At 41.1% G+C, this 26,575-nt stretch overlaps 1 protein-coding gene and 1 long non-coding RNA gene across 13 annotated transcripts in view; one reads left to right on the forward strand and one right to left on the reverse strand.

Annotated features, from left to right (window-relative positions):
* MAST4 (microtubule associated serine/threonine kinase family member 4) overlaps positions 1–26,575 on the reverse strand; it is a 519,579-nt gene that overhangs the window by 157,147 nt on the left and 335,857 nt on the right. The window contains exon 1 of one of the 12 annotated variants that reach the window (XM_006742668.3): positions 5,827–6,543. The exons of 10 other annotated variants lie outside the window; for them this stretch is intronic. In XM_006742668.3, the coding sequence (XP_006742731.2) occupies positions 5,827–5,918 (92 nt within the window). In that variant the 5' untranslated portion in view covers positions 5,919–6,543. Of the gene's footprint in view, positions 1–5,826; positions 6,544–26,575 lie in introns of those variants that run through there. One more of the 12 variants, XM_031038381.2, reaches the window with a different exon arrangement.
* Positions 7,728–13,697, forward strand: LOC145722695 (uncharacterized). The gene is made up of 3 exons (XR_014147157.1): positions 7,728–8,824; positions 10,916–11,029; positions 13,433–13,697. It is a non-coding gene; the product is annotated as an uncharacterized LOC145722695 (long non-coding RNA).

The following is a 26,575-nucleotide window of genomic DNA, read 5'->3' on the forward strand; positions in this document are numbered from 1 at the left end:
CGCTGCCAGACATGCCTTCTCCCTTTGGGGAAAGGCCAAGCAAGCACCCACAAATATCAAGTGCCTCAACTCTCGTCCTTAGCCTCATCACCCAATACTCATCCCCTTGTTGTAATGATAGAAACAACGTGAATACTTAGGATTTACAGGGTTGTTTTGTTTTTTTTTTTAAGATTTTATTTATTTATTTGAAAGAGAGAGACAGCAACAGAGAACACAGGCAAGGAGGAGGAGAAGCAGGCTCCTCACTGAGCAAGGAGCCCGATGCGGGACTCGATCCCAGGACCCTGGGATCACAACCCGAGCTGAAGGCAGACGCCCAACTGACTGAGCCACCCAGATGCCCCAGTATTTACAAGGTTTTTACATGCCAGTCGTTGCATTAACCATTTTATACATATGAACATATTTTACTCACTATAACAATCCTGTAAGTAATTTACTTGTCCCTGTTTTATAGATGGAGCAACTGAAGTCCAACAAACTTCCCCAATCTCATTCAAACCCAGGTGAACCGGCTTTAGATCAATCCTCTTCAGCATTGTGGTATATTACACTGCCTCTCCAAACTTTATGCATCAGCAATACTGAGTTATGCTTCTGGTTTTTTATGCTCCAGCAATACTGAGTTATGTGTGGTCCCTTGAACTCTGTTAAGGCCACTATGCCTTTGTTCACACCATTTCTTTTGCCCTTTGGGAAGGCCCCGTCCTTCTGTCTGATAAATACCAAACTATCCTTTAAAACCTCCCTGAGGTGATGCCTCTTCTATGTGGTCTCTCTTTTGGCTCCTTGAGACTAAAGTCTCCCTTCCCCAATGACCACTCCTAAGGCTTATATGTACCTTACAAATACTTCTTTATTGCCCTGGTTTGCAATGATTCATTCCCATGACTGCACTGAAGGCAATCCTATGACTCACCTTTGAGCCACAATGCTCAGGCACACAACAGATGCTCAATAAATGTGGATTTAACTGGACTTTCCGCAGAAGGGGTGAGTACAAACTCAATAATACTCAACGTGTCAGGACAAGAGACAGGTGTGTTCTCCATACTTTTTAAAGACACATATTCATGAGCAAAAACAAAAGCTCACCCAACACTACAGATGTTTCTGAAAAGAAGATGTAGCATACATAAAAATCCAATACATTCTGACAGTTGCAGCGGTGAGTTTAAGATCCCCAAATGTAACTGCTGTTCAGGGCAACCGCTTAGGAATGTGAATTCAGAAACATAAAACACACACACACACACACACACACACACACACGAAACCCCAAAACCAACTTTTATCCCGTGGGTTCTCGGCAAAATACATTAGGAAACTTGCTCCAAGTGACTGAGTCGCAAGCTGCCCACTGGCATGGATAATGACACTTGATTCAGTTGTCACTGAGATTTGGATATTGTCACATAAACTCAATGAAAGGATGAGATTTCTGACCATTAAGGTTAAAAACCAAACATCTTCTAGAATCTCTAAACTGTGCTTTAGCAACACTAAAGTCGCACCTCAAAACTGAGCAGCAATATTTATAGACCAATGTTAGTCCTTTCTTTACATATGTGATATAAGTAAAAAAAGAAGCTTAAAGAGAGAGAGAGAGAGAGAAGCTGGATCTTCTTCCCTCCCCCCACAAAGTTTTTAATCCAAAGGGGGAAAAATGTTATAAACCTAAGGAGTAACATATAGCAGCCCTGGATTTCTGTCCCTCCAAGCAGCAGGTGAATGGTTGTACTGAGTTAACCTTGCAGAAATAACGTAGGGGCAGGGGAAGCGAAGCCAAACATAAAAAAAGAAACTGTTTCCTGTTAAAGAGAAGTGATGAGATGGGACATTTTTACCTTCTACCTGATCTAAGCAAGGAAAACTCCAAGTTTCTCACTATGCTAGTTCCCCTTATTCACAGAGGATATGTTTCAAAACCCCAAGTAGATGCCTAAAACTGCAAATAGTACTGAGCCCTAGATATACACTATGTTTTTTCCTATACATAGATACCGATGATAAAATGTAATTCATAAATTTGGCACAATAAGAGATTAACAACCGTAACTAATAATAAAATAGATTATAACAACATACTATAATAAAAGTCAGGTGAATATGGCCTCTGTCTCTTGTGATGTAAGATGACAAAATGTGTGTGTGATGAGATGCAGTGCGGCGAGTGACGTAGGCACTGGGACCTAGTCTTAGGCCACTATCATTGGCTTCTGGACTGTGGCTGAGCACAGATAACGGGGACTGCAGAAAGTGAAATCAGAGATTGGGGGCGGGGGGACTACTGTATTAAGTACGTGCTAGCTGTGGGTTTTCCGTAGATATTTTCCATCGAGTAGATGAAGTTCCCCTCTGCGCCTGGTTTTCTGAGAGTTTTTGTCATGAGTGAGTACTGAATCCTCTCGAGTGCTTTTTCCACATATACTAATGTGATCATGTGATAATCCTTACTTAGCTTATTTCTGTGACAGATTACATTGATTGATTTTCTAGTGCTGAACCATCTTTGCATACCTGGGATAAACTGGTCATGATGTCTGTTTTCATACATTGTTGGACTTCATGTGTTAATAATTTGTTGACAGAACATATGAGGTTTTCTTCCAGGCAAATATTCCCTAGAAGTATAAGCTTTAAGACTGTATCACTTAAACTCAATTTTAAATGACATCAAGGTAAGAGAAAGTAAGGATATTTTGAAAGGTTTAAGACTTTATAGAGTATTTATAGAAGTTTTCATAAAATTAAAAAACAGATAATTTCCCATAAAATAAAGAATATATGATAAAAAAGTAAAGTGTTTCCAATGGACTATGTAAGCTTTCCAGCAAGACAGCAAAGTCCACACGCATCCAGACAACCTGTTGTCTGTCACAGTCAAGACAAAAAAGCCTGAAGGGGACAATAAACTGTCTTTGGGATGCAGGACAAGGAATATCAATTCAATACTGTGTAAAAATCTAGGCCTGAGATTAGGTCTGTACGATCCTCTCTCTAAGAACCCAGAGAGTTTAAAGTTACAGGCCCAGGCAGGCCCAGCTGGAAAAGAAACTTTCAAAGTTTTCCTGTGACAGAGCAAAGCAACAAACCAGTACCATGCTGAATCGGCGAGGCAAATGGAACCAACCAAAAAGGCTTCCATGATGAAAATGTCTACCATAATACAGACTTGAGGGAAGAGTGTGAAACCCTTCAACTCTCCTTCTTTTGTCTAAATGGTACACACACCCCACCCCAAAAAGCTCTGAGATGTTCATTCACATGCTCAAAGCTGGATTTACTCTTTGATCGATGCGAGAAGCTGATATTAAAGAAAAGGTTAAGATAAAGTCCTCTAAATTACAACGTGAATGAGAACAAGTGGCTAGGGGAAAAAAAAAAAAACCCCATGTAAAATGAATGATCAATTGGACAAAGTCAGCAAGTATGCAGAAAAAAAGCTAAGTCTGGGCAGGAGAGATATGCCCAGGGCTAGGGCTCACACACTTGAGGGCGAGGGACAGGTGTCCTCACCTGGACACTGGGTACACTCACAGTGAGACTGGCAAAAAGACAACTTGAGGATGGCAAGGTCCTTTTGAAAGGACAGACTTAGGGAACCTGATCAGTCAGGTGCAGAATGGGGTTCATGTGGCAGTTGGAGGAGGACATAGCATTTAGAGCAGTGAAGGGAGGTCACAGAATGGGAAGAGTCCCACTGTAAGCATGTGCTACGCGCCCTTGGGAAGGACACAGAGCTGGAATTGATCACTGTATAATAAGAGAATGCAACAGCTACATATATCGCCCTGGACAGGAAGACACCTGCCCTTCAAGTTTCCAAATCTACATAATAAATATAAAGCAGTGCTGGTCCTTTGAGACCGATAATGAGTAGATGTACACAGAGGTGATCTTCAGGAAAACTATCTCCAAACTCCGAGAATCCTGGAAATCCCCAGTCACAAACAGGCTGGGACAACTTCCACTAATAGAAGGGAGGGAAGAAAATCCACCCCCTTTTCTGTTTCACTGAACTGAAAAAACGGGTCCGTGACTTGGGGAGTGGGGAAAGGCCTCCCACACTCGCCCACTTTGCTGGGAAGAGCCTAAGTTACTTCAGTTCTTTAAGAAGGAACTTAGAACTCGGGCTCTCTGCCAGTGTGAGCTGTCTGAATTGCAGTGTTCTGGATTGGAATGCCCTGGGCTGGAAAGTCAGGGTCAGACTAGCCTGAGAATTCTCAGTAATATTATCAACAGGTAGACGGGGCAAAGAAAGGCTCCAACCGCTCTTCAGGTGCAGACACACAGGTGCGATGTCAGAACAGCCCAATCTCTTTGAGGAGTGGCTTCAGGTGAGAGTAGAGACCGCATCATAGCCAGGACCACACCACTCAAATATTTAAGGGCCCCTGACAAACTCGAAAGGTAAGAAGTTATAGAATGTACTGCCACAAAAGTTGTGGTCTTGTTCATAGACAGCATTATCTCTTCAACTAATTAGTTGCATTTATTTTGCTGGGGGGGGGTGGGGGGGGCAAGGATGACACATCTTGAATAAAAACGACCAACACCGAAAGGTCAGGTCTCTGAACACATGGAGCAGAACAAGTAAAGCCTAGTTAACCTTAATTTAAATCTAGATTCTAACACGGTTTTGTGGGACCAACACTGTTCAGGTTGTATTAAAGGTAAGTATGACTTTAAAGTCTACTCAGGATCAGACAGAGGTGTGTGTGTTTTATAGGTGTATATTTGCACATGCGCCTACAAATACGGCACGTCAGGATGCTTCTGAAATCTACAAAATACCATGGGAAATTTCGGAAGGAAAATTTACTAAGTTTTCCAAAGTATGAGGTATCTGCATTCACGCTACACAAAGTTATGGATATAACAAAGAGAATACACCATTTCTTGTGTTCTTTACACACTGGAGCACAGAGATTATGAAGCTCCCAACCTGATAGGCAGCATCCTGTTTATGTGAGGGCACCATCGCTCTTAAACACATTCATGGGGACCCGTGCAAGTCAAGTTGCGAAGAAAAACGAAGAAGCTAGAGTTACGCAACTCAGAAGGCACGCCCTTCTGAAACCACAATAATGCCACCTTTCTGTGCCGGACACAATGGGGAGAGAAGAGAAACACTCCCCTCCAAAATCATATTCTCTCAATCTGAGTGTCAGCAACTAACTCTGAACTGCCTTTCACTTCTGCCACCAGCTTCATCCTGATTTTAAAATTCTCTTGTCCTCCACCTATTCTGTCAAATATGTTACAAAATGAAAAGGCCAGCCTGTAGTAGGAATAAATGTCAGCAAACCAGTAAAAAAACAAAATGGCAAAGTTATGCAGACCTGTCTCTTTCAAGCAGACAATACGAAACAGGCTAAATGGAGCGATCCTTGCATTGCACATCTGCATCTTATAAAGGTCAAATATTTAATAGAAGGGAACATCTGAAAGGCTCTACAAAGGGAAGCAGAAGCCTCCAGTGCCTGAGTGAAGGAAGCGGATGAATCTGATCAGATCAGAGACAGACTTAGACAAAGTATCTCTCCTCCTCCCTTTTTCCTCCCCCCTCTACTCACAACTCATCCCCTTCTCACCCACATTTCAAAAGAACAACTCGAGAAGCACAGGCCAGCAGGATTACGCAGGAAATCCGCAAGGATGACAGAATACCTGAAACAGTGCCCCCCTGGCAGGGGAGAAACTTTCCAAACTGTCGCCCAGTAAACAAAACCCCAGCTGCTAAGGGGCTTGGGCAGTCCTGGCCGCCTCCAAAGCCAACATATTCCCTCTCCAGGCAAAGTATCCCCGCAGTTTTTTTACCTTTGTGTTCGCCGAAGCCTGTTCCCACTCCTCAAATGAGGCAAAGTAAAGTTTGAGAGCACAGTCCAAAAATTGGGGTCAGACATATCCATTTCTTTCTCTCTTCAATTCACTGTGGGTTCAAGGCCATAAGGCCAAACCAGGGAGGGGGCGGTAAAACGGCAAAAGAAAAAAAAAAGGAAAAAAAAAAATCCCAATTATCTACTCGCTCCCTCCAGAGGAAACGTGCTGTGAACTGTGATCTCAAGAACAACTTGGAGCCCGTTTGAAAAGTACCCGTCCTAGCCTTTAATTAACACACAGCCATTTCTCCAAGGTTCAGGAAACTTATTTCCTCTTGGGTTTGCCCTCTCCTGGTCAGCCTTGGGCAGCTATAAACAGTAATTACAAGAGTTGGGCCGTGCGTTCTGCACAAAATGCTGTCTGTGTGTGATTCAGTCCAAGGTACTTTGTCATCTGTTTGGCAGATACCATTTGCAGCTCCTGCGGGGGGGCGGGGGGCAGACGACTATTTTAAGTCTTTGGTTCCGGGAGGCTGTTGCTTATCAGCAAACCATTCAACATCCGAACATGCCCAGTGCCGAGTTTCCTTTTGGTATCTACATACAAGGAAAAGAACTGAAATACAAAAAGCGCCTCTTCTCCCCCTTCGGGGGGGAGGGGCGGGGGGGGAGGAAACTTACAAGCACTTTTAGAAAGCTGGCCTACAGGCGGACTTGAACAGGACACCTTTGTGAGGCTCCGCGGCCAGGGGCTGGGCCGGGGGAGGCCCCCTCCCCACCCGCAGACCCTCCCCCGGGAGCGAGGCCTCATGGGAAAGGGGGCCGGCGGGGCCCGTGCGCGAGCCCAGGAGCAGCCCGGACCCCAGGAGCAGCCCGGACCCCAGCATCCCCCGCCCGCGCCCCGCGCCCCGCACTCCGCGCCCCGCGCCCCGCACTCCGCGCCCCCAGCTCGCGGCCCCAGATGGATCATTCCCCCCAAATAAATAAATAAATCCAGCCGCGGCCAGCACTCGGTGAAGTGAGCGAGGCGCACACCTGAAGGCTGGTCTGTGATTCACTGCAGAATGGATCACCAGGAAAACACTCCTAGGAAGTGAGTAATTACTCTTTACCCAGACGCTGTTTGCAGGAAAAGCACGCCAAGGGGATGCCACACTCACGGAAAACGTCAGTCAACTATATTTATGAGTTTACATCCATTTGTTGAATTAGGGCAGGCGCACCTGTTTGGCTTCATGGACAGCAAACACGGCCCGGGAATGGTCAGCTACTACCTGTAAAGACACTACCTGGCGTTTATTTAACAAATGCTCCATTATTTCCCTTCCACGTGTGCTCAGACTTGAAGGAATGTAAGGGAAGGTTGAATCCATGTTACTGTTGTTCATCTTGAAAGGCATGGTATTCAAATAACTCCCCAAACCGACACAATGCTTGTGTGAAAGTCTATGAAGGAAAAAAAAATTAGGATTTAAATTAACTGCCTTAAATCTGGCGTAACAGGGTGAGAGATACTAAATTTTACAAGATTTTAATAAAAAAAGAACTCATAAAAATGGTTTAGTTCACTTACTACATACTGGAAACTTGCTTACAGAAATATGAGAGAGACAAGGGGAGGGGGGTCAGCTGACAAAGGGGGGGATAAATAACAGAAGTGCACTTTGGGATCCTCTTTATCTAATTCTTATGATTCCCGAAATATTTTAGACCCCAAGGACTCTGGGAATTTCTGATAATAATTATTTTACAGGGCTTTCTTACGTATTAGCTCCTGAAATTCTCACTGAGCCTCCTCAGATCCTTGGTATCTACTAAGATAGGCGAAGGCGGCAATATTTTCTCAATTTAACAAGTGACAAAATACACTTCACCAGACACTTAGGAACTTGGTTCAGTATGTTTTGCTCCATACTAAGCCATTTCTTCTCCTTCTTTTTTTTCTTTTTAAGGACTTAAAAGGGTATTTTTAAAGGCTGACACAAAGAGAGTACTACCCATGCTCCAAAGCCGTTTGTCAACCTCATTCCTTGGACATGTTAGGCTGGGTAATGCTTTGTACTGGTTTTTTTTTTTTGTACTTTGGAGGATGTTTAGCAGCATCCCTGACCTCTACCCACTAGATGCCAGTTGTGACAATCAAAAATGTCTACAGATATTGCCAAATGTTTCTTAGGGGGCAAAATCACCCCTGGCTGAGAACTACTGCTTTAAATAAAACCTCCCTCTGAGAAAGGTAGCGCAGAGCATTGGTTAAGAGCAAAAAGCTTGGGTGTGAATTCTGGATCCAACAATTACTATGAATTAAGACAAGTCACTTAATCTCTGCCCATTTCCCCCATTTTGGGGGCACATGATAGGACCAACCTTTAAGAGATCAACATATATAAATGAGATGACATATATAAGCCCCTATAAGAAGTGTTTAGAACACACTGAGCATAAATGTCAGCAATACGCAGAAGTGAAAAGAATACAATGCTGAGGTATAGGAATAGAGCAGAGGACACTCCACACCATGCCCTCTACTTTCATGGTGGCAAGAACGTGCCTCCACTGAGGTGCTGGACACACCGCTCACACTGAGGTGTAAACAAACTGTTTACTGCTGTCTTCCCTATTACTCTGAGTTCCTCAAGGCTGTAGTCATGTTTTATTGATTTCTCTGTTTCCAAAATCTGACAGTTCCTGATTTACATAAGCAGTTAGGAAGTATTTTTTGAATGGAGATACTTGAGGTACTTGGGTTTTTCTTAAAATGCCCTAAAATTATCAGTGTTAGCAGGTCAACTGATCTTTTCAGAGACTCTTAACTTCTTACGAATCCCATGAAGATACTTTTAAGTTCTAAAGAATTGACTAATTTTTATCTACACGCTGTAACTGAAAACAGAAGTACTATCATTCCTCATGTCTTAACATTGCTCTAAGAAACATCACCACCAAAACTAAGAGGAACTCTCTTTGGATCCCACCCACCACCTCCATCCCCAAAGGTAAGCCCAGGGAATAATTTTTGTGTTCAGTTATAGGTATTTGAGTTTAAGAGGGAAAATTACGTATTAGAGGCTGCCCAGAGAAGAACCATCAAGATGGGGAAAGGAGACATGAAAGTGTGTTATCTACATTACATGGTGAAGAAACTGTTCAAAGTACAGAAAAATTTCGGGAGCTTGGCAGTGGTCCTTGAATACTGAAATAACTACTATGTGGGAGAGTCTTCAGATCCAAAGATGAAAAGGGCTGAAAGGCCAGGAGAGGATGTCCTATAAGAGTGTCTGAGTAGAGGGAACTTGAAGGAGATGCAGTGCACAGAATTCAAGTTCTGGATGGTTCCAAGAACTAATGACACTGTACCCCCCAACTCTGTATTCTATTTCTTCTAGGAAATTCCTAGTATTGGGCAACACCCATAACAATGATAACTAAAATGGGTAAATGAATACATAAAACATCTTTTTCTTCTCTTGATTAAATGATAAATATCCTGGCCTGTGAGCAGTTGTCATTACAATCTCCACTCTGTACATTCTGGGTAATCCACCCTGCAGATTTTCAAAGGGATGGGTAAAAACATATTTTTTTTAAAACTACAGATACTTAAACATGTTTTTTGCACTTAGGAGGCTTGGGAAAATTTGGGTCATAGCCAAAATGAAAAAATAAAAATAGGTAAAGTACATGAGAAGCCAGAAATGAACTACTTAACACAGTGAAAGTGGCTGATACATTCCCACATTCGTTTAAGATAAGAGTAGGTGTGACGCTCAAGTGTAACTTGTCTTCTAACCTGTTTGACTTGATTTGGGAACCTATGATTCAGAAGATAATGCAGTCAGCAAACACAGGAATTAAAATTGTCAGAACTACTGACATTTTCCTACAGACAAAATAATTATATGGGCTAAAACTATAGTTTAGTTGCAAGTACAGTGAAACTGGCTACAGAATTAAGAGGAAATTGAGATTATTGGAAATTCTTAAGACTATAGCTGGTCTAAGTCAATATACATATATTCAGCAAGATTTTCTACTTATTGCACAATAACAGCCTACACAGTAATGGAAAAGCTTGTGATCCAAAATGCTCAGTCGTTTAATCAGATGATATTATGAGCCATTGTTTTTATAAGAAAGGTAAATGGCAATGAAAAATGAGCTTGTCACACTACTGAAATGTTGGCTTAGAATGAAATAAGTACTTAAGAACGGGTCAAATTCTTCAGTGTTTACCCCCCTCTTAAATACAAAGAATTCCATGTTCTTTTCACTGACTTGAATTCTCCCATCCACTTCCCACCCTCGGCCCCATGCCCACTCATTAGGGTTTTCTCCCACCCTACACAGAACAGTGTTGCAGATAATATCCCTGGAGACTTCCTTGAACTTAAACACTGTGGGAGACTAAGCTCTCTAACGCAGGTGTATAGCCCGGGAATCTGTCAGCTCCCTGCACCGACACTCTGGCCACAAGGCCAATTCCAATGAGAAGACACTATGAAAAGTGGTGTTGATACCAAGTTTCCAAATGTATTCTACCTGATCTTGGCCTCCCCTGGGGATTGTGCCATAAACTAACGTGGATCTCTATCCAACCCCATTTTTAGAGCACCTAGAAGTGACTACTTCCCTAATATTGTCCATACCTACAGGTCTATTTTGGTCACCTTCTTAATCCTGCCTTGCGAACTGAAAGGTAGAAGTGTGAGCAGCAAATTGCCCATCCTGAATAAGCCATCCTTGTAATCACTGCACATATTAAGAAATAAAGCTTAAAGGTGGAGCTAGATATGTGAAGAAAGTTGCATCAAAGTGGTGTAGGTTGAAAGAAAACTCTACTAGTGTTATTAAACAATTTTTTTTTTTTGCTCACATTACCAAACTATGAAAGAAGATAAAAGAGATAAATGAAAATTATCGTGTAAGGATAGATGTGAATGCCTGATACCAAGAGATGGATAATAAGTAAGGTTATATCATCCTTGGAATATGAAAAAAAAATTTAAACACTATCACATGGTAGATTCACATTTATAGAGTGAGGAGATAAAGCTAACACAATAAAACTGATTTATATTTCTTGACAGGCTGAGCAGAAAACTGCATAATCCCCAAGGGCTGGCTGAAGGATAAGGTCCGAGAGAGCAAAGGACAGGCTAAAGACTGGCTAGAATGGGAAGAGAACATAACATTTTCCTCAGGTACTCCTTGGATTCTAGGAGAATCATCGGCTCAGGAAATGTAGCAAATAACCAATAACTTTCAAAAATCCAAGAGGAGAGAACAGATGAATACAGACAATGAAATACTTATCTCCCACACTGGTGACTCCTTGATGGGTAGGATAGAGAAGTAGAGTAGAACATGTGTGATGAAAGCCCACTATACAGGACCGGGTTGGGTTTCATGATCACTGCTTGCAAGCACATCACCCTAGCACTCTATCCTCTGGCTCACCAGCAAGAGAAGCCGCACGGTTAGGCTGACAGAGCTCTATGCCTCTACCCTCTGCAAGAGGAAGTGGACAGAAAAGGTACATCACCCTTACAGGGCAGCTGCAAGGGTCATCCTACAGGAGATGACAGAGAGGGAACCAGAGATGAGTGTGTCACTCCATTCTAAACCAGCTGTCTGGAAGGTCCACCAATAAGTGACACAGAGTAGTGGCCTGTAACAGAGCTAAGCAATCCAATTTGGGAGCAGAGAACAAGGCTTGGAGATCAGACCCCTCATCTCACAAAGAGGAAGGCTAACTCCTATCTTACTTTAAGACCGAACTTCTGGCCACTTGTTCTAGGCAGCCTTCCTTTGAGGTTCCCTATCCCCACCAGGTTGAGTATCCCTCTGCTGGCCTCTCCTCCTGAGAACTTCTGCAGAGAAAAGGTTCTCCCACTGTATCAAAATCAAAATCTGTTTGTTTGCAGATCAATCCTCATTGGAATAAGAGCTCCTTGAGGGAAGGGCTCTATCCCCTTCATCTTTAAATCCTCAATACAACCATTTGGATGAATGTTGAGAGAAGAGAGAAAAGGAAAAAAGATTTGCTCAGGGTTAAAATGATACTTGATAGCAAAGTCAGGTATAGAATCCTGATATTTTGAAGACTCAGTTTGTACATGTTTTAAAAAGCTTTTTTGGATCTATTCCTCCTGAATTTCATGACTCCATTGCTGTACCTATTAGGCAGGTCTATTGTCTCAGATTTCAAAATCTCAGAAAATAGAGACCATGCATATATAGTTTTATGTATGTATACATATACATATATATAATTAGTTTATATGAAGCACTAAATGCTTTTTGACTGTAACAGTGACCCCCAGTTAGTAATCATTGTATTAATCTCCCAATCTGGAATTAACTTCAAGGACATGGAGTTTCTTGATCCAGAAGCTTGGGTCTAAGGTTCATCATTTCTCATCCGGTTCCTGAGCATGAATTACAGTGCAATTATCACAAGTGTCAATTTGGTTTAAGTGGGTCAGGGTAGTTATATTTAGCCCTTTAGTAGCTGACACTAAGACCTTTCTGTAATGTAAGATTCAAGTTAATTTATCAGTTCTTCTTTTCTTGAATATTTTTTCAGGTCAGATATCTAAAGTCATGGGAAATTATCCCACTAAAATAAGAGATAAGAGTTTCCATCAAAGTACCACATAGGGAGCATATACAGACCGAGGTAGAAACCATGTGCTTCTGCTAACAGTCAGAATTTTATTCCATTGTTCAAGCTGATTCACAGTATTCCACAAATCAGAGGCTATTATTTTAGGGAAGACACGAAATATTTTAGCCAAGGAGTTCTCAAGCTAGCCTTAGTATCTATATCTAGTAAGTTATGTCATTTTCATTACCAGCAAACCAACCAACCAAGATTTTAAAAGAAATATTAATTCATAGAACAAATACAATGTTTAGAATGAAAAGTGTTCCATCTATTTTCATAGATATGCAATCAAAGCATCAATTAAATATTTTTACCCATTTAAGTGGCAAAGATGAAAAAAAAGATACCATCAATGCTGGTGAGAGCACAAGGACGTAAGTTCTCTCTACCAACTATCTGGAAAGCTATCTGGAGAATGAAACACACACACACACACACACACACCCCAACACATACATCACCCATACACAGACACACACACATAAATGTACATGTCTGCTACATACGTATACATATAATATACACATACAAATATATATTTTAACTATGAACTGACATCCTGAAACTTACACAAATATAACCAACTATATACACAAACATTTATGCATATGGAAATTAATCTCAGAATTCCTTATAATTGCACAATATGGGTGACAAAAACCAAAGGTACAACATGTTAATAATGTTAATAAATTTAACTTTATTAGGGCAAATGCTAATAAATACTGAAATAGCCATAAAATAAAATACTATAAAACCAATAAAGACAAGAATAATAGATTCCAATGATATCCAAGTTCTAATCCCTGGAGCCTGTTAACATGTAACCTAGTAGGTCAAGAGGAATTTTGAAGATGTGATTAAATTAAGGGTCTTGAGAGGGAGAGATTTTCCTATATTATGAGGGTGGGCCCTAAATATAATGTGTCTTTGTAAGAGGGAAGCAGAGGGACATCTGACTACAGAAGAAGGCATTGTGACACAAGCAAGATGCGACCCTGCTGACTTTGAAGATGGAGGAAGGAATGAAAGGAATGCACAGAATGCAGCTCTAGAAAGAAGCTGGAAAAGTCAAGAAGACAATTTCTACCTTACTGTTTCTGGAGGGAGCTCAGCCCTGCAGACACCTTGATTTTAGCCCAGTGAAACTGATTTCAGACCCCTAGAACTCTAGGAGAATAAATATATGTTGTTTTAAACCATTTAGCTTGTCATAATTTGTTACAGTAGCCATAGGAAACTAAGACCACATTTGTAAAGTATACATAATGGGAAATGCTCCAAAAATGTGTTAAAAAAAAAAAAACAAAACACAGAAAAAATAAATGGAGCAGTTAGGATATAACTTGCTTATAATATATATATGAGTGTTTATGAATACAAAAGAGAACAAAGTATTTTTAGTGGCCATCTATAAGTGTGGAGTTATGGTTGATTTTGTTCCTTTATACATATATGTGTGTGTGTGTCTATTCTTTTTTACAATGAGTCCTATTATTTTTAATTAGGAAAAAAACTCCATCCCCAGAAGCCATATATCTGACAGTCCTTTTACCATGACCTGAAAGTTCATGTTCCTGTGAATTTTAGAATACTGTGAAGAGTTTACAAACTTAAAACGATACACTTTTACATGGACATTTTCATAAAATTGGATTGGCATCTTTTGGCAAAATAAAATGCAAATGTAAAAGCTCTAAAAACCTTAGAAATACTAACATTGCTTTAAAAATGAAGTCTTTCCTATGCCCGGGAATTTCAGAATATAAAAATGAAAAATAACTGTTTCTACACATAAATCCTTACCTGTCTATGGCAACTGGGCAAATGGGTATTTTCAAAGCTGACTGGGTTATAAATCCATACAGGGCTGTGTTTTGGGTTGAATATATATGTTGTTATTTGCAGACTGGCCAGGCTATGCATTTTATGTGACCAATCCGAATTCCAGAATTATTTCATTGTGCTGTACATGAAGACTTTCTTCTTTCATTGCTCAGAACATTTACTTGCTTTTAAGATTTTATTTGAGAGAGAGAGCACGAGTGGGGGGGGGGGGCGCAGAGGGAGAGGGCAGAGGGGAGCCTGATGCAGGGCTTGATCCCAGGACCCCAGGATGATGACCTGAGCCGAAGGCAGACGCTTAACCTATTGAGCCACCCAGGTGCCCCCAAAATCATTTACTTTTAACAAAGCAAGCTCTATTTTAATATTAGCCAACATGTATGCAGAAAAAAAAAGATGTTCCTAACTTCAAGATATTATATTGGCTGTAATTTGGGATTACCTCTGCCCTCTTCCCAGCAAACACAAACTTGTTATTTCCCATGATGCTAGATAATTTAGATTTTACTGTCTTTACTTAGCTGGATTATGAGGACCAAAAGGCACAGACCAAGTTTCTGGTACCAACCAAAGAAACATTCTTTGAACCAATGTATTGTAAGACATATCATAGAAGACAACTATATTAAAGTTAATAGTTACCAAAAAAAAAAAAAAAAAAAACTTTCAAAAAGAAGTTATTCCAGGTTTAAGAGCTGTAGCAACAGTCAATCATGTCATTCAATATAGTGGCAGATGGGTGATAGATGAATATCTATCGGTGTGAAGTAAGAATGATCTCTACAGGTGGCTTTTAGCAAATGAAGCACATACAGAATTATAAAGAATGCTAATACACCAATGATAAAAGAAAAACAGGGCCAGATGACACGTACGCAGCAGAAATAGAAAACTCAAGAGAGTAGAAAAAAATCTCATTTAAATGCAACAAAAATACACTAGTTGGGAAAACTAGAAATTGAGAGAAAAATAAATTAAGTTCTCACTGTACATAAAGTAAAAACAGAGCAGCAGATTTTCACGTTGTACGGGGCGCCCTGGTCAAAGACCTCCATTACCTCTTGCCTGGATTCATAAAATGTCTTCCTCCTCCCCACTGCAAACTATTCCTCTAAAGCTGCCAGCCCTAACGTGTGCACACAATCGTTTGACCCTCCCTCCCATGAAAGAAAATTCAGTGGTTGCCCACTGTTCTAGCAATATTCCTTTAAGTACAGCTTCTGTCCCACCATCACTAAATTACCTGGAGTGCAGATTTGAGGAGGCTTCTCCACACCCACGGGCTGAGGATTTCTGGGCATGAAGCCCAGGAATCTGCATTCCACCCAAGTGCCAGGAGGGGCGGGGGGTGCTTCCGCACATTAGAGCTTGAGAGGTTTGTTGTTGGAAAATCAAAATCTCTTTAAGTGGAATACTTTATAAACACAGTCCCTTATTGCTCCTGCCTCATCCTTGGACACATGTCCCTTTGTGGTTTATGCTCCAATAATAAAAAAGTATGTACTTGTCAGAAAGAGTGAATTACTTTCAGCTCCCCAGACGCAGGAGCCGTGCCATACCTCATTGCCTCATTGCCTTTGCACATCCTGTTCCCTGTTCCTAGAATTTCCATCTCCTCTGACTGGAAAACTTCTGCTCATCTTTCAAGTGAGAGATGTAAGGTCCCCTCTCCAGCTAAGTCAGCCTGACTTTCTCTTGCAGACCTGAGAGGTTTTCCTCCTGGATCTCGAATGAACTTTATACATACACACGCCTCTTTTAGAGCAGTCATTTTACTAGAGCACAATTGTCTACAGGGCCAATTCTCCACAAGGTTTTAAGCACTCTGAGTACAAGGACAGTTTCTATGCACCGTATAGGCCTCTGAGTACATCACAGATACTCAGCAGACTTCATGGATGCACACACATATACACACAAACCTGTTATTTTTCTATTTCTATTTCTATTTCTCTAATTTCTACATACAAGCCCTAAGGGGATGCTTCCAAAACCATGTTGCCTTTTGTCAATTGGTTGGATGGCTTTTCATTTAAAGCACTGTCATTACAGACAATCTTCATGATTATTAATAAAAAGAACAATGAAAATTTAAGACTGTGATTTTTAGGCAGATTTTAGTGGTTCATTAAGAAATGAACCAAAAAAAACCACTATTAGCTTTTTATAGTCCATCACAACAAGTATGGCTGAAGTCAAGTGTTATTTTGTCCCCTCTGAAAAGATGACTAAAAATGAACTTGGGCAGTGTGACCTTTTTCCAAGGCTGGAAACTCAATCCTCCTGGGTACATAATCAACATGTGCACCCCAAATCCCCCCGCCACACATCCCCTCCCTGCCCACTGCTGTGAACAGATGAGAATTTTGAGTACCATGGCAAGAGTGCTCAAGGTCTGCAACCTACTGGCCACCACCTCACAGTCCCAGGCTCCTGGCTCCGGTATGTCAACCTGCTCAGTAAAACTCTCCATCCCATTTAGGAGGAACAGACATAGTTGATCTGTCTCTTCTCCTAGCACCTCTCTTCCTCTTTGGCAGATACCCATTTTTACATCTTGATCTTGCTCGTATTCCACAGTCAACCAATCCCATCTAGGGGTCTAAGAATTAATCTTTTTTTGTTTGTTTTTTAGAGACAGCAAGGCGGGGGAGGAAACAGAGGGAGAGGGACAGAGAAGCCCAAGCAAGACCACACTCAAGGAGGAGCCTGACCCGGGGCTCGATCCCTCGACCCTGAGATCATGACCTGACCCAAAAATCAAGGGCTGGATGCCCAATTGACAGAGCCACCCAGGCGCCCCTATAAATCAACATTTTTATTGATAATGTTGAAGATCTTACTATCCGGCAGGGTTTATATATGGAAGGAAATTAAAAGTTTTAGAGAAAGGTACAAGGAGGAGGGCAGAGTCCACTCATGACTACAGGAGCGTGTTGAGTGAATGATGCCAATCCGAATCTGGAGACGGGCTCCTCAAGCGCAATGGCCACTAAGTCACCTCCTCACCCCTCTTCACTAGAGAAAAATAGAAGTGAAGCCGTAAAACCCTGCAGTGAGAGGGCTATTAGGCCCTGAGGCCGACACTACTGTCTCTCTTATTTGTCAGACACGCATCAAGGGTAGATGGCTTATTTACTAATTATGCAGCCACCAAAAATGATCATTACAAATTATGTAACAGCATAGTAATACATACATGGAAAAAAAACCCCCAGAAGTAGCCTAACTATGGCATGATTACCATCACACAGAACACATATGAATACTGGAAAGGATTTGTACATATCATGGAAAACTGAAACAGTTCATCCTGAGTTATTTTACTCTTTCATTTCTGTTATGGTTTTAATATATATTAAAGCACATGATATATTTTAACAGTATTTCCTGGTCTTTAGTTAACTTGCTCCATTATCACCTCAAATTGCCTTGATGCCAACTCATCTTCCAACTCCCTGCAAACAACACTGCTTGATACAAAAACACACAGAAAAGGTAGTAGGGCCCAGGCTGTCTCTGGTGGAAGCTCAGGGAGGGACAACTTCAATTGTTCAAAAACAGTGGACAATAAACTGCTGGGGGCTGAAAGATAAACACAATCATCACTAAGCATTTTGGGTGGCACATGACATCATCAAAGCCCTTTCTCTCCCCATTCAAAATAATCATTTCTTTTATTTATCCTTTGTTAGTGCCTAGTACCACAGCTTTAAAAACATTACTGAGGAATTCATGGTTCACAAAGATTCATTCAGTGATTCTGTGCCAGAAATGGGAATAGTTATACTTCTGTGAGCTGCCAGGTATCTGTAGGGTACCCAAAAACAACACATTACTTGTTACTTTCAGCTTTAATGGGGAGCAAATCCTACTGCATGTAACTTACATAACCGGAGAGCTCTGGCCTAGTCTCCCAAATTACAAAAGGCATTTTAGGAGGTGCTTATCAAACATAAAACAGGCAATGGAAGTTCTGGGTGGGTCTAATATCCATCAGTCAACATGTGGTCTATGGGTTAAGCCCATCCGTTAATGTAAGTATCCAAACAAGGACAACTTTGGAGGGGAGGGGGAAAGGAGTCTTTGTAGTGTTTCATAAATATAAGTCATGATATAAATTACTGAATTTGTTTTCAATGAGCTGCTTCTAAGAGAAGCAAATAAGAGAACAGGTGGAAAACAATAAACAGATAAACAGAGCAGAGCACGGAGCCCAGGCTGGCATCTTTCATAGATGCCTAGAACCTGTAACACACCTCTCCCACCCTACTCACCACCAAGGAGGAGATTAGGGCATAACTGCTTCTTTGAGCGGAGTAGGAATTTAAGGTCCTGTATTTCAGAGTCACGTCTTGAGAAGCTTTCGCTGACACAATTCCAAATCATGCTTATTTTTATTTTTCATCCAAAGAACCAGCATTTCAGGAGGGAATAACTAAATCATAACATGCTATACTCCTAGAAAAAGCCCAGTAAATAAAAAATAAATAACATGTTTCCCCTATGAAATCACAACTAATCTACATGTCAGATTCTAGGAAACTCTAGAATAGATTCCTATCTAGAAGTTTCCAAGACTAGTTAAGTGATTAAAAAAAAATCTCAGAGAAATATGACCAGATAAATTTATCATGAAGTGAGAGATGAAGTAATATAGAATAGTTGGGGTGATATGGCTCTTTAAATTTGGGTATGAAACTGACTTCATAAATAGAATATACTTCTAATGAAAGTTTATTACTGATTTCAAAACAATTAATTGAGTTTCCAAGGCCATATAAAAATTTGTATCAATTTCTTTGTTAAGAAAGAATGAGCAAAACATGAGTAAGAGAAATCCCCTGATAATCCATAAATTTCACCTTATGAAATTATTTTAACTTGTCACAGTGAAGCTTCCATAGAGCTGTCAACACCTGGCAAACTTGAAGTCTGAATTTCACTTCTACATCTCCCTATGAAAGCTATGCAGACTTGCTGGAGAGCAAAAAAAAAAAAAAAGCCCTAAGGGAGAGAGAGATCTAGAATAAAGCTACAAAAGCAAAATTCTCAGTGTGTATGTATATATATAGTCTTTGACTATTCTGTGGTTGACTATAGATAAAAAAAATATTAATGGAAATGGGACATGGAATACAAGTATCATTTAAAACAGAGATTTAAGATAGTCTAAAAATTCTTTCATGTTCCAAGTGAAAATACTGATCATGTTTTACTTATTCTAGAAAAATGTTTCCTTCTTCCTTGGTTGAAACAGCTTTTGCCTAGTGTGAATATTTATTTAATTGCAGATTGTTGTTTATCTGCAACTATATTTCTTTCCTCAGAAGAGTTGGTTTCAAAATGTCAGTGGGGGTAAAAAAGTAACAATTTACCAAATAAAATAACATTTTCACACGGCTACAACTTGTGTGTCAATATAGCTTTTGGCTAGACCCATACATGGGCATTGCTGCTGTGTTTCCATTCCCAAGTACCACAGACTCTGCCCAATTTGCTTGAATAATTCTGGGCTGTCACATACTTCCATGGGACAGTAAGAACTTTAACTGATCAAGGACTGGGCAAAATCACTCTGAAGACAAATCATTCTCCCCAAATGTTCTGTTACATTTTTTTATTTTTTATTTTTTTTATGAAAGTAACTGGCTTCCTTACAGAAAAATAAATAGCCTCAAGCAGATGATGCACAAGAAGGGGCGAGGAGAGACAGAGATGGCTTAAAGGTGCTTCCGAGAATCGAGAAGAGGCAAATTTCAGGGACATTTTTTAAATGTCAAGGTTCTAGGGATCTTACCTTTGCAAGTCCCATCTGACATACTGTCAAACATTCCCACATCCCACATTAAGCCTTTTTTCCTGTGAAACATGTTGTGAGTATTTTTCTATTTGCTGCATATCTAAGGATTCATCGCACACACTTGGGAATTCTTATGAAGTGCAAAGATCTAAAATAGAAACTGTTTCCAAAAGTTTCACTTTTGTGATTGTTAAATTTAATGATTAACAGAGTTGATATGTTATGTTTTCAGACAAATATCTTGTTTCCTCTAATAAAGCTGTAAGCCAACAACCTGATTCCAGATAGGTTAAGATGTAAAAAATGTATGTTTTCACGGATAAAATATGGTATAAATTTTGATTCTGTGGTTTTCCTTTTGTTTTTTGAACCAAAATATCTTCCCCCTTTGCAGACTCAAATTGGTCATAGTTCTAGGACTGTGTCTTCATGCACGGAAGGGGGGTGTATATGGGGTGGTAGGATCACAGAGCACCTGACAACATGGACGGGAGTCACCACCCAGGTTGTGATCGCACCATCAGTACTTACTAGTTATGAGATGTTGGCTAAGTTATTTGACCTCTCAGTGCCTCAGTGTCCTATTCTGCAAAATGAGAAAAATTATACTTACTTCATATGACTGTTGCTAGGATTATGTTAGTATTTTTTAATGCTGAAAACAGTGGCTGGTATTTTAAAAGTATTAATCAAGCTACTGTTACTTCAAAACTAACGGATGAAGTGTGTCTCTGAAAGAACCACTCATTTTCCCCAGCAAAGCTGCTCATCCACTGGGAGCTGTCTTGAAGAAATGGATAGATCCCCCCCATTCTGGGCAGACGTAACTACAAACCAAGTCCTAGCTCAATGTCCTTAATTCTGTCTTTTCCTTCCCACAGATTCTTCCCTGGAACAGGGGCAGGGGTGGTCCCAATGGTAAGGATAACCCCTTCCGGGTTAAGGGTCAATGACGAGGAACAGAATCACAGAGATTAAAGACCTCTCCCCAGAACAAATAATAGAGTCACTTCCCTCTAGTGGCTGAGATACAAAATTACAACTGCCCCAGCAAGTGTGATTCTTGAGATGTGTTGTAATGGAAATAATTCAGAGGATGGTGAAGTGAAAAGCCAATTTTTAGCCAGTGGGGAGTGAGATACAGAATAACAAACCATTGAGGCTTTAAAAAAAAAATTAAACATTTGCACAGTGTCATAATTTTTAACCTTAACATCACAAAAAGAACAATTTTAATTAAATGTAAACCCACTGTAAGTATTTAATACCTACTTCAGTGTCCTCTAAATATAGTCAGTGTAGTCCACATGATAAATAGCTTTCTCTTTCTCTAAGTTTTTTAACGGATGGGCCTCATTAGTTTACATAATCATCCCTAAAACTAGGACACCGCTCCCACTGTCGCTTTGCAGTGAAATATTAATCCTACCAAACCAAATATTTGACATGATCTGTTGGGCTTGGAGTATTTTCCTTAAACCATTAACTTTGCATGGGTATGGAGAGACAGGAAAAAAAAAAAAAAGAAAAAGACATCTTTCATTACAGTTGTGTTGTATGAGGAATACATAACAAAGACAACTGGATTTTCTTTAAGACTCCTGAAATTATTTCTTAGCCGTTTACGTTTTAAGCCACATGTTTCAGATACTCAGACATCCAGCAATTCTGAAACGTTCTGATTTTAAAATCTTAGCCGTTTACGTTTTAAGCCACACATTTCAGACACTCAGACATCCAGCAATTCTGAAACGTTCTGATTTTAAAATCCCATTGCATATGATTCATCGGCATACACTCTGTGCTATATACTGAGGAAGGAAGGTTACACCAAATAAACTGTACAAGTGGCTCATTTTTCATTTATAAATTCACAGAAGAAAGCTAAGAAATGTCATCTCCAAGACACAGATGTTCCTAAAACAAAGCTCTCCTGTTTTTTCTTTCACATAAACCATATACACACATTTGACTTTTAAAAACCTCTGATTCAAGATACACCCATTAGAAGGCACATTTTCTTCTTTCTTTCATGCTATTAAATACACAAACATCAAGAAATATTTTCTCTAGCACATAAAGTACCATGACGAATCTAATAAATCAACATAGTTTCATACTCACTTAAGGTACTAAGAGGTGCATCATAGTACACACATGTATATTTGCGTGAAACAAAATACAGATAGTGTTGGAGAAGGAAGAATGTGAGTTTTCAACATTTTTATTTGATGTGGTGCCAACTCATCTAAGGAGTGATATTCTCTCAGCACTGGGACAAAGAGGACTAGAAATGAGTGGGGTGAAGAACTGATACGCCCATTCACAAACTTGCTTTCTATAATAACGATCAATTATTTCTCTGTTTAAAAGCCTATGATCCTTACAAAATGAAACATACTCTTGTCGTGTGACCCATCAAGCACAGTCCTTGGAATTTACCCAAAGGAGCTGAAAATTTATGTCCACACAAACACCTGCATACAGATGTTTATAGCAGCTTTGTTCATAACGGCAAAAACTTGGGAGCAATCAAGATGTCCGTCAGGAGGTGAATGGATAAACAAACTGTGGTACATCCTTACTCAGGGTTAAAAAGAAATGAGCTATTAAGCCATGAAAAGACATGGATGAACCTTAAATGCATATGACTAAGTGAAAGAAGCCAATCTGAAAAGGCTATACATGGTGTGATTCAAACCAAATGACATTGTGGAGAAGGCCAAACTGTGGAGTCAGTAAACAGATCAACTGGTGCCAGAGAATGCAGAAGAGGGATGATTAGGCAGCCAACAGGGGCATTATGGGTCAGTGAAAATACTCTGTATGATACCATCATGATGGATATGTCATTATACTTTCGTCCAAACTCATAGGACTCCAAGAGTGAATCCTCACACAGACCATGGATTTCAAGTGACTATCCTATGTCAGTGTAGGCTTACCCACTGCAACCAATGTATCACCGTGGTGGTGAACACTGATGAGGAGCAGGGGTATGGATGTGTGCGGTCAGGGGTGGGGTGTATGGGAAATCTCCATACCTTCCCCTCAATTTTGCTGTGAAACTAAATGTGCTCTGTGAAAAATAAAGTCAACTGAAAATGAAAAAAAAAACAACTTTGTATTTCGGGGTACCCAGCCAACTCACTCAGTGGAGCATTCGACTCTTGCTTGATCTTGAGGTCATGAGTTCGAGCCCCATGCTGGCTGTAGAGATTACTGAACATAGCATAAAATAAAAATTTTAAAACTTTGCATTTGAAGCCAAAAGGCATCTAAGATTACTGATAAATTATTCTTTAACGAAAGCAAGCCAAACCCCTGATCCCTCCTGCCTACAAAAATAAAGGTCAGCTTGGGCTCAGCCATCTTCTGGAGCCTCAGCACTGAACCCTTGCCTTCCGTTACCTACTGCTGTGCTCACCAGGAACCCTGACTCCCTCGTAACCACAACACTCGATCCTGAGCCTCCTGATCTGTTCCTGCCATGCCCTTTGCCCAGGACTGGCTTCCCTGCTAGCTCCTCTCCTCTTCCTCACTGACATCTTTTCATCCTTCTACAGCCAAATAGCATTTCCTCTGGGAGCTCCCTGTTGAAATTGAATCAGACAGAATTAATCCTTTCTCCCCTTGTCTGTTATTATAGCACAGTTAACTGTTTTCATGTCTCTCTTCCCTGAGGGAAGGTCATGGGTCATCCATCGTGGTGGCCCAGCCTCTTCTGTGGGGTAATTACTGGCAATCAATACACGTTTGTAGGATGAATGAGTGGTTCTACGATGTGTATCTACATGTCAGTGGTTTCAAATCTCTTTTAGAAGTAGGTGGGACATAAATCTTTAAAAAAAAAAAAAGAAAAAAGGACGCCTGGGTGGCTCAGTTGGTTAAGCATCTGTCTTTGGCTCAGGTCATGATCCCAGGGTCCTGGGATTGAGTCCCGCATCGGGCTCCCTTCTCAGTAGGGAGCCTGCTTCTCCCTCTGCCTGCCGCTCCCCCTGCTTGTGCTCTCTCTCTCTCTGACAAATAAATAAAATCCTAAAAAAAAAAAAAAAAAGTAGGTGGGCCACATCATAAGTGAAACCTGAGTGTCCACTGTTATGTACTACTTACTCGAGTTTTCACCGGCATGTTAAATACACTGCTCATTTTCTTTGTAACTCAATTGTCTCTCTTTCCCTCCCCATCTTCCACACCCTTATTCTGCCTCCCAAATGTTATCCTTCCTCCAAGCCTGGTCTCCTATCGTACCTACCCTCAAGGCCTTTACCATCTACTTAGAAATGCGCAGGCAAGCTAGGGTTGAAGGAAAGGAAAAGCTAGGTCGTGAAGTCACTCAAGGCGTACTGCTCACATGAGGCTACACTAAAGATAAACCTGATCTGGTAACAGGGAAGGAAAAGGTATCAAAATGGATAGTACTCAAATGTCACACAATGAGCAAGAGCTCCAATTTTCCCAAAAGACCATCAAGAGCCCCCGTGTGGCTGCTATCACAAGGGTCTTTGTCCTTTGTCCCATGTTTCTTCTGGTATGTGCTTTCTACCTTGCGCCCATTGCTCTCCTCACCACAGACCCCTGAATTCCACAGCCTGTGCACAGGGCAGGACTGACCATTCAGCATCCCTCTCAAGGGGAATATTCCCCTGCTGCAAACTCCGTGATTTCACTTCTGTGAAGCCACCCATCTCTTCTTCCTCCAGATCCCTGGCCATGTGACCTGCAGTGCCCCAGCTCAGCATCTGGATCTGCAGTGCCCCAGCTCAGCATCTGGATCTGCAGCACCCCAGCTCAGCATCTGGATCTGCAGTATCTCAGAAATCTACCCCAGAGCCACTTCTCACGAGTTAACTTCATCCAGTCCCATGACCTTATGTCAAGCCCTGAATCTGCTTCTCTGGACCTAAACTTTCTTGGGAATTCCAGGCTCTACCTGGGTATCACAGAGGCCTCTGCAACTTGACATGAACAAAACTGAACTCATGATTTTCTGGCACAAACTGCTCCTCCCCAGGTCTTCCTCACCATGAGAAGCAGACTTACCATCTACTCTGTTACTCCAGCCAACAATCCAGAAACTCATCCTGATTTTGTTCTTTCCCTCAAACCCCTTCTTTCCAACTCATCCCCTGGCAAGTCCTATGCACTCTCCCTTCAGAATGGCCAGATCTAACCACTTCTCTCTAAATCTCCATTTACTGCCTAGTAAATGGAGGCCACCACCATCTCTCATTTTGGCTACTCCCTAAACCACAAAACTGAGGGCAATCCACCCACTACATAGCAGCCAGAGGAAACTTTAAAAACCACAAATCAGGGGCACCTGGGTGGCGCGGTCGGTTAAGGGTCCGTCTCTTGGTTTCCACTCAGGTCGTGATCTCAGGGTCGTGGGATCAAGCCGTGCGTTGGGCTCCAAGCTCAGCACAGAGTCTGCTTGAGATTCTCTCTCCCTCTTCCCCTGTCCCTCCCACTCATTCTCTCTCTCACTCTAATAAATAAATAAATCTTTTAAAAAAAAGCAAATCATACCCCATTATTCTCTTATCTCAAAGTCTCAAGTGCTTCCCCCTCAGGCTTAGGGGAAAGCCAATCCCTGACTCTGACCACTGAAGTCCTTCACACCTGGTCCTGCCCATCTCCCACCTCATCCACACCTCGCCCGCATGCCCTCCCCTTGCCCACAAAGCTCTTATTTAGGTTGCTCTTGCCCTACTCAGTCTTCCCCTTTGAAATGCCTTTGCTTTTGGTATTCTCATGGTTGTCATCTTCTCGTCATTCAGATCCAGCTTGCATATCACACCCTCAGAGAAAAAGAAACCATCAGACCATCCTGCTTAATTTCTCTGCAAAACACTTGTTACCCTCCAGTGTTTTTCTGGCTTGTTTTACGGTAGTTCCTCTTTCCTCCCATCCCCTACCCCACTAAGATGTAAGCTTCACGAGAGCAGAGACCTTTTCTGTGATACTCATAGCTGTATCCTCAGACTCTAGAACACAGTCTCACCAAGTAGCTGATGCTCAAAATGAGCGAGTGTTGTGTGAATGGAGGTCAGACCCAATGCCTGTGTCTCCCTGTGTCACCCTCAGCACTTTTTTGCCAAAACACTTTGAAAAGCATTGATCAGGATTTCTCTGCTCTCTTTTTAGAGTTAATGATATCCTACACTCTATGCCTATAAGGTGATGTCATAGATTGTATCGTTCTACTTCTCCAGGATTCCTATCTTTAGTAAGACTTCACCTTCTGGGGGAACTCTCTTACACTGTTGGCGGGAATGCAAGTTAGTACAGCCACTTTTGAAAACAGTGTGGAGATTCCTCAAAAAATTAAAAATAGAGCTACCCTATGACCCAGCAATTGCACTACTGGGTATTTACCCCAAAGACACAGATATAGTGAAAAGAAGGGCCATATGCACCCCAGTGTTCATA

Source organism: Leptonychotes weddellii, chromosome 7 (genome assembly GCF_054177405.1).
Source record: "Leptonychotes weddellii isolate Sample4059 chromosome 7, ASM5417740v2, whole genome shotgun sequence".
In the NCBI taxonomy this organism is placed as follows: Eukaryota; Metazoa; Chordata; class Mammalia; order Carnivora; family Phocidae; genus Leptonychotes; species Leptonychotes weddellii.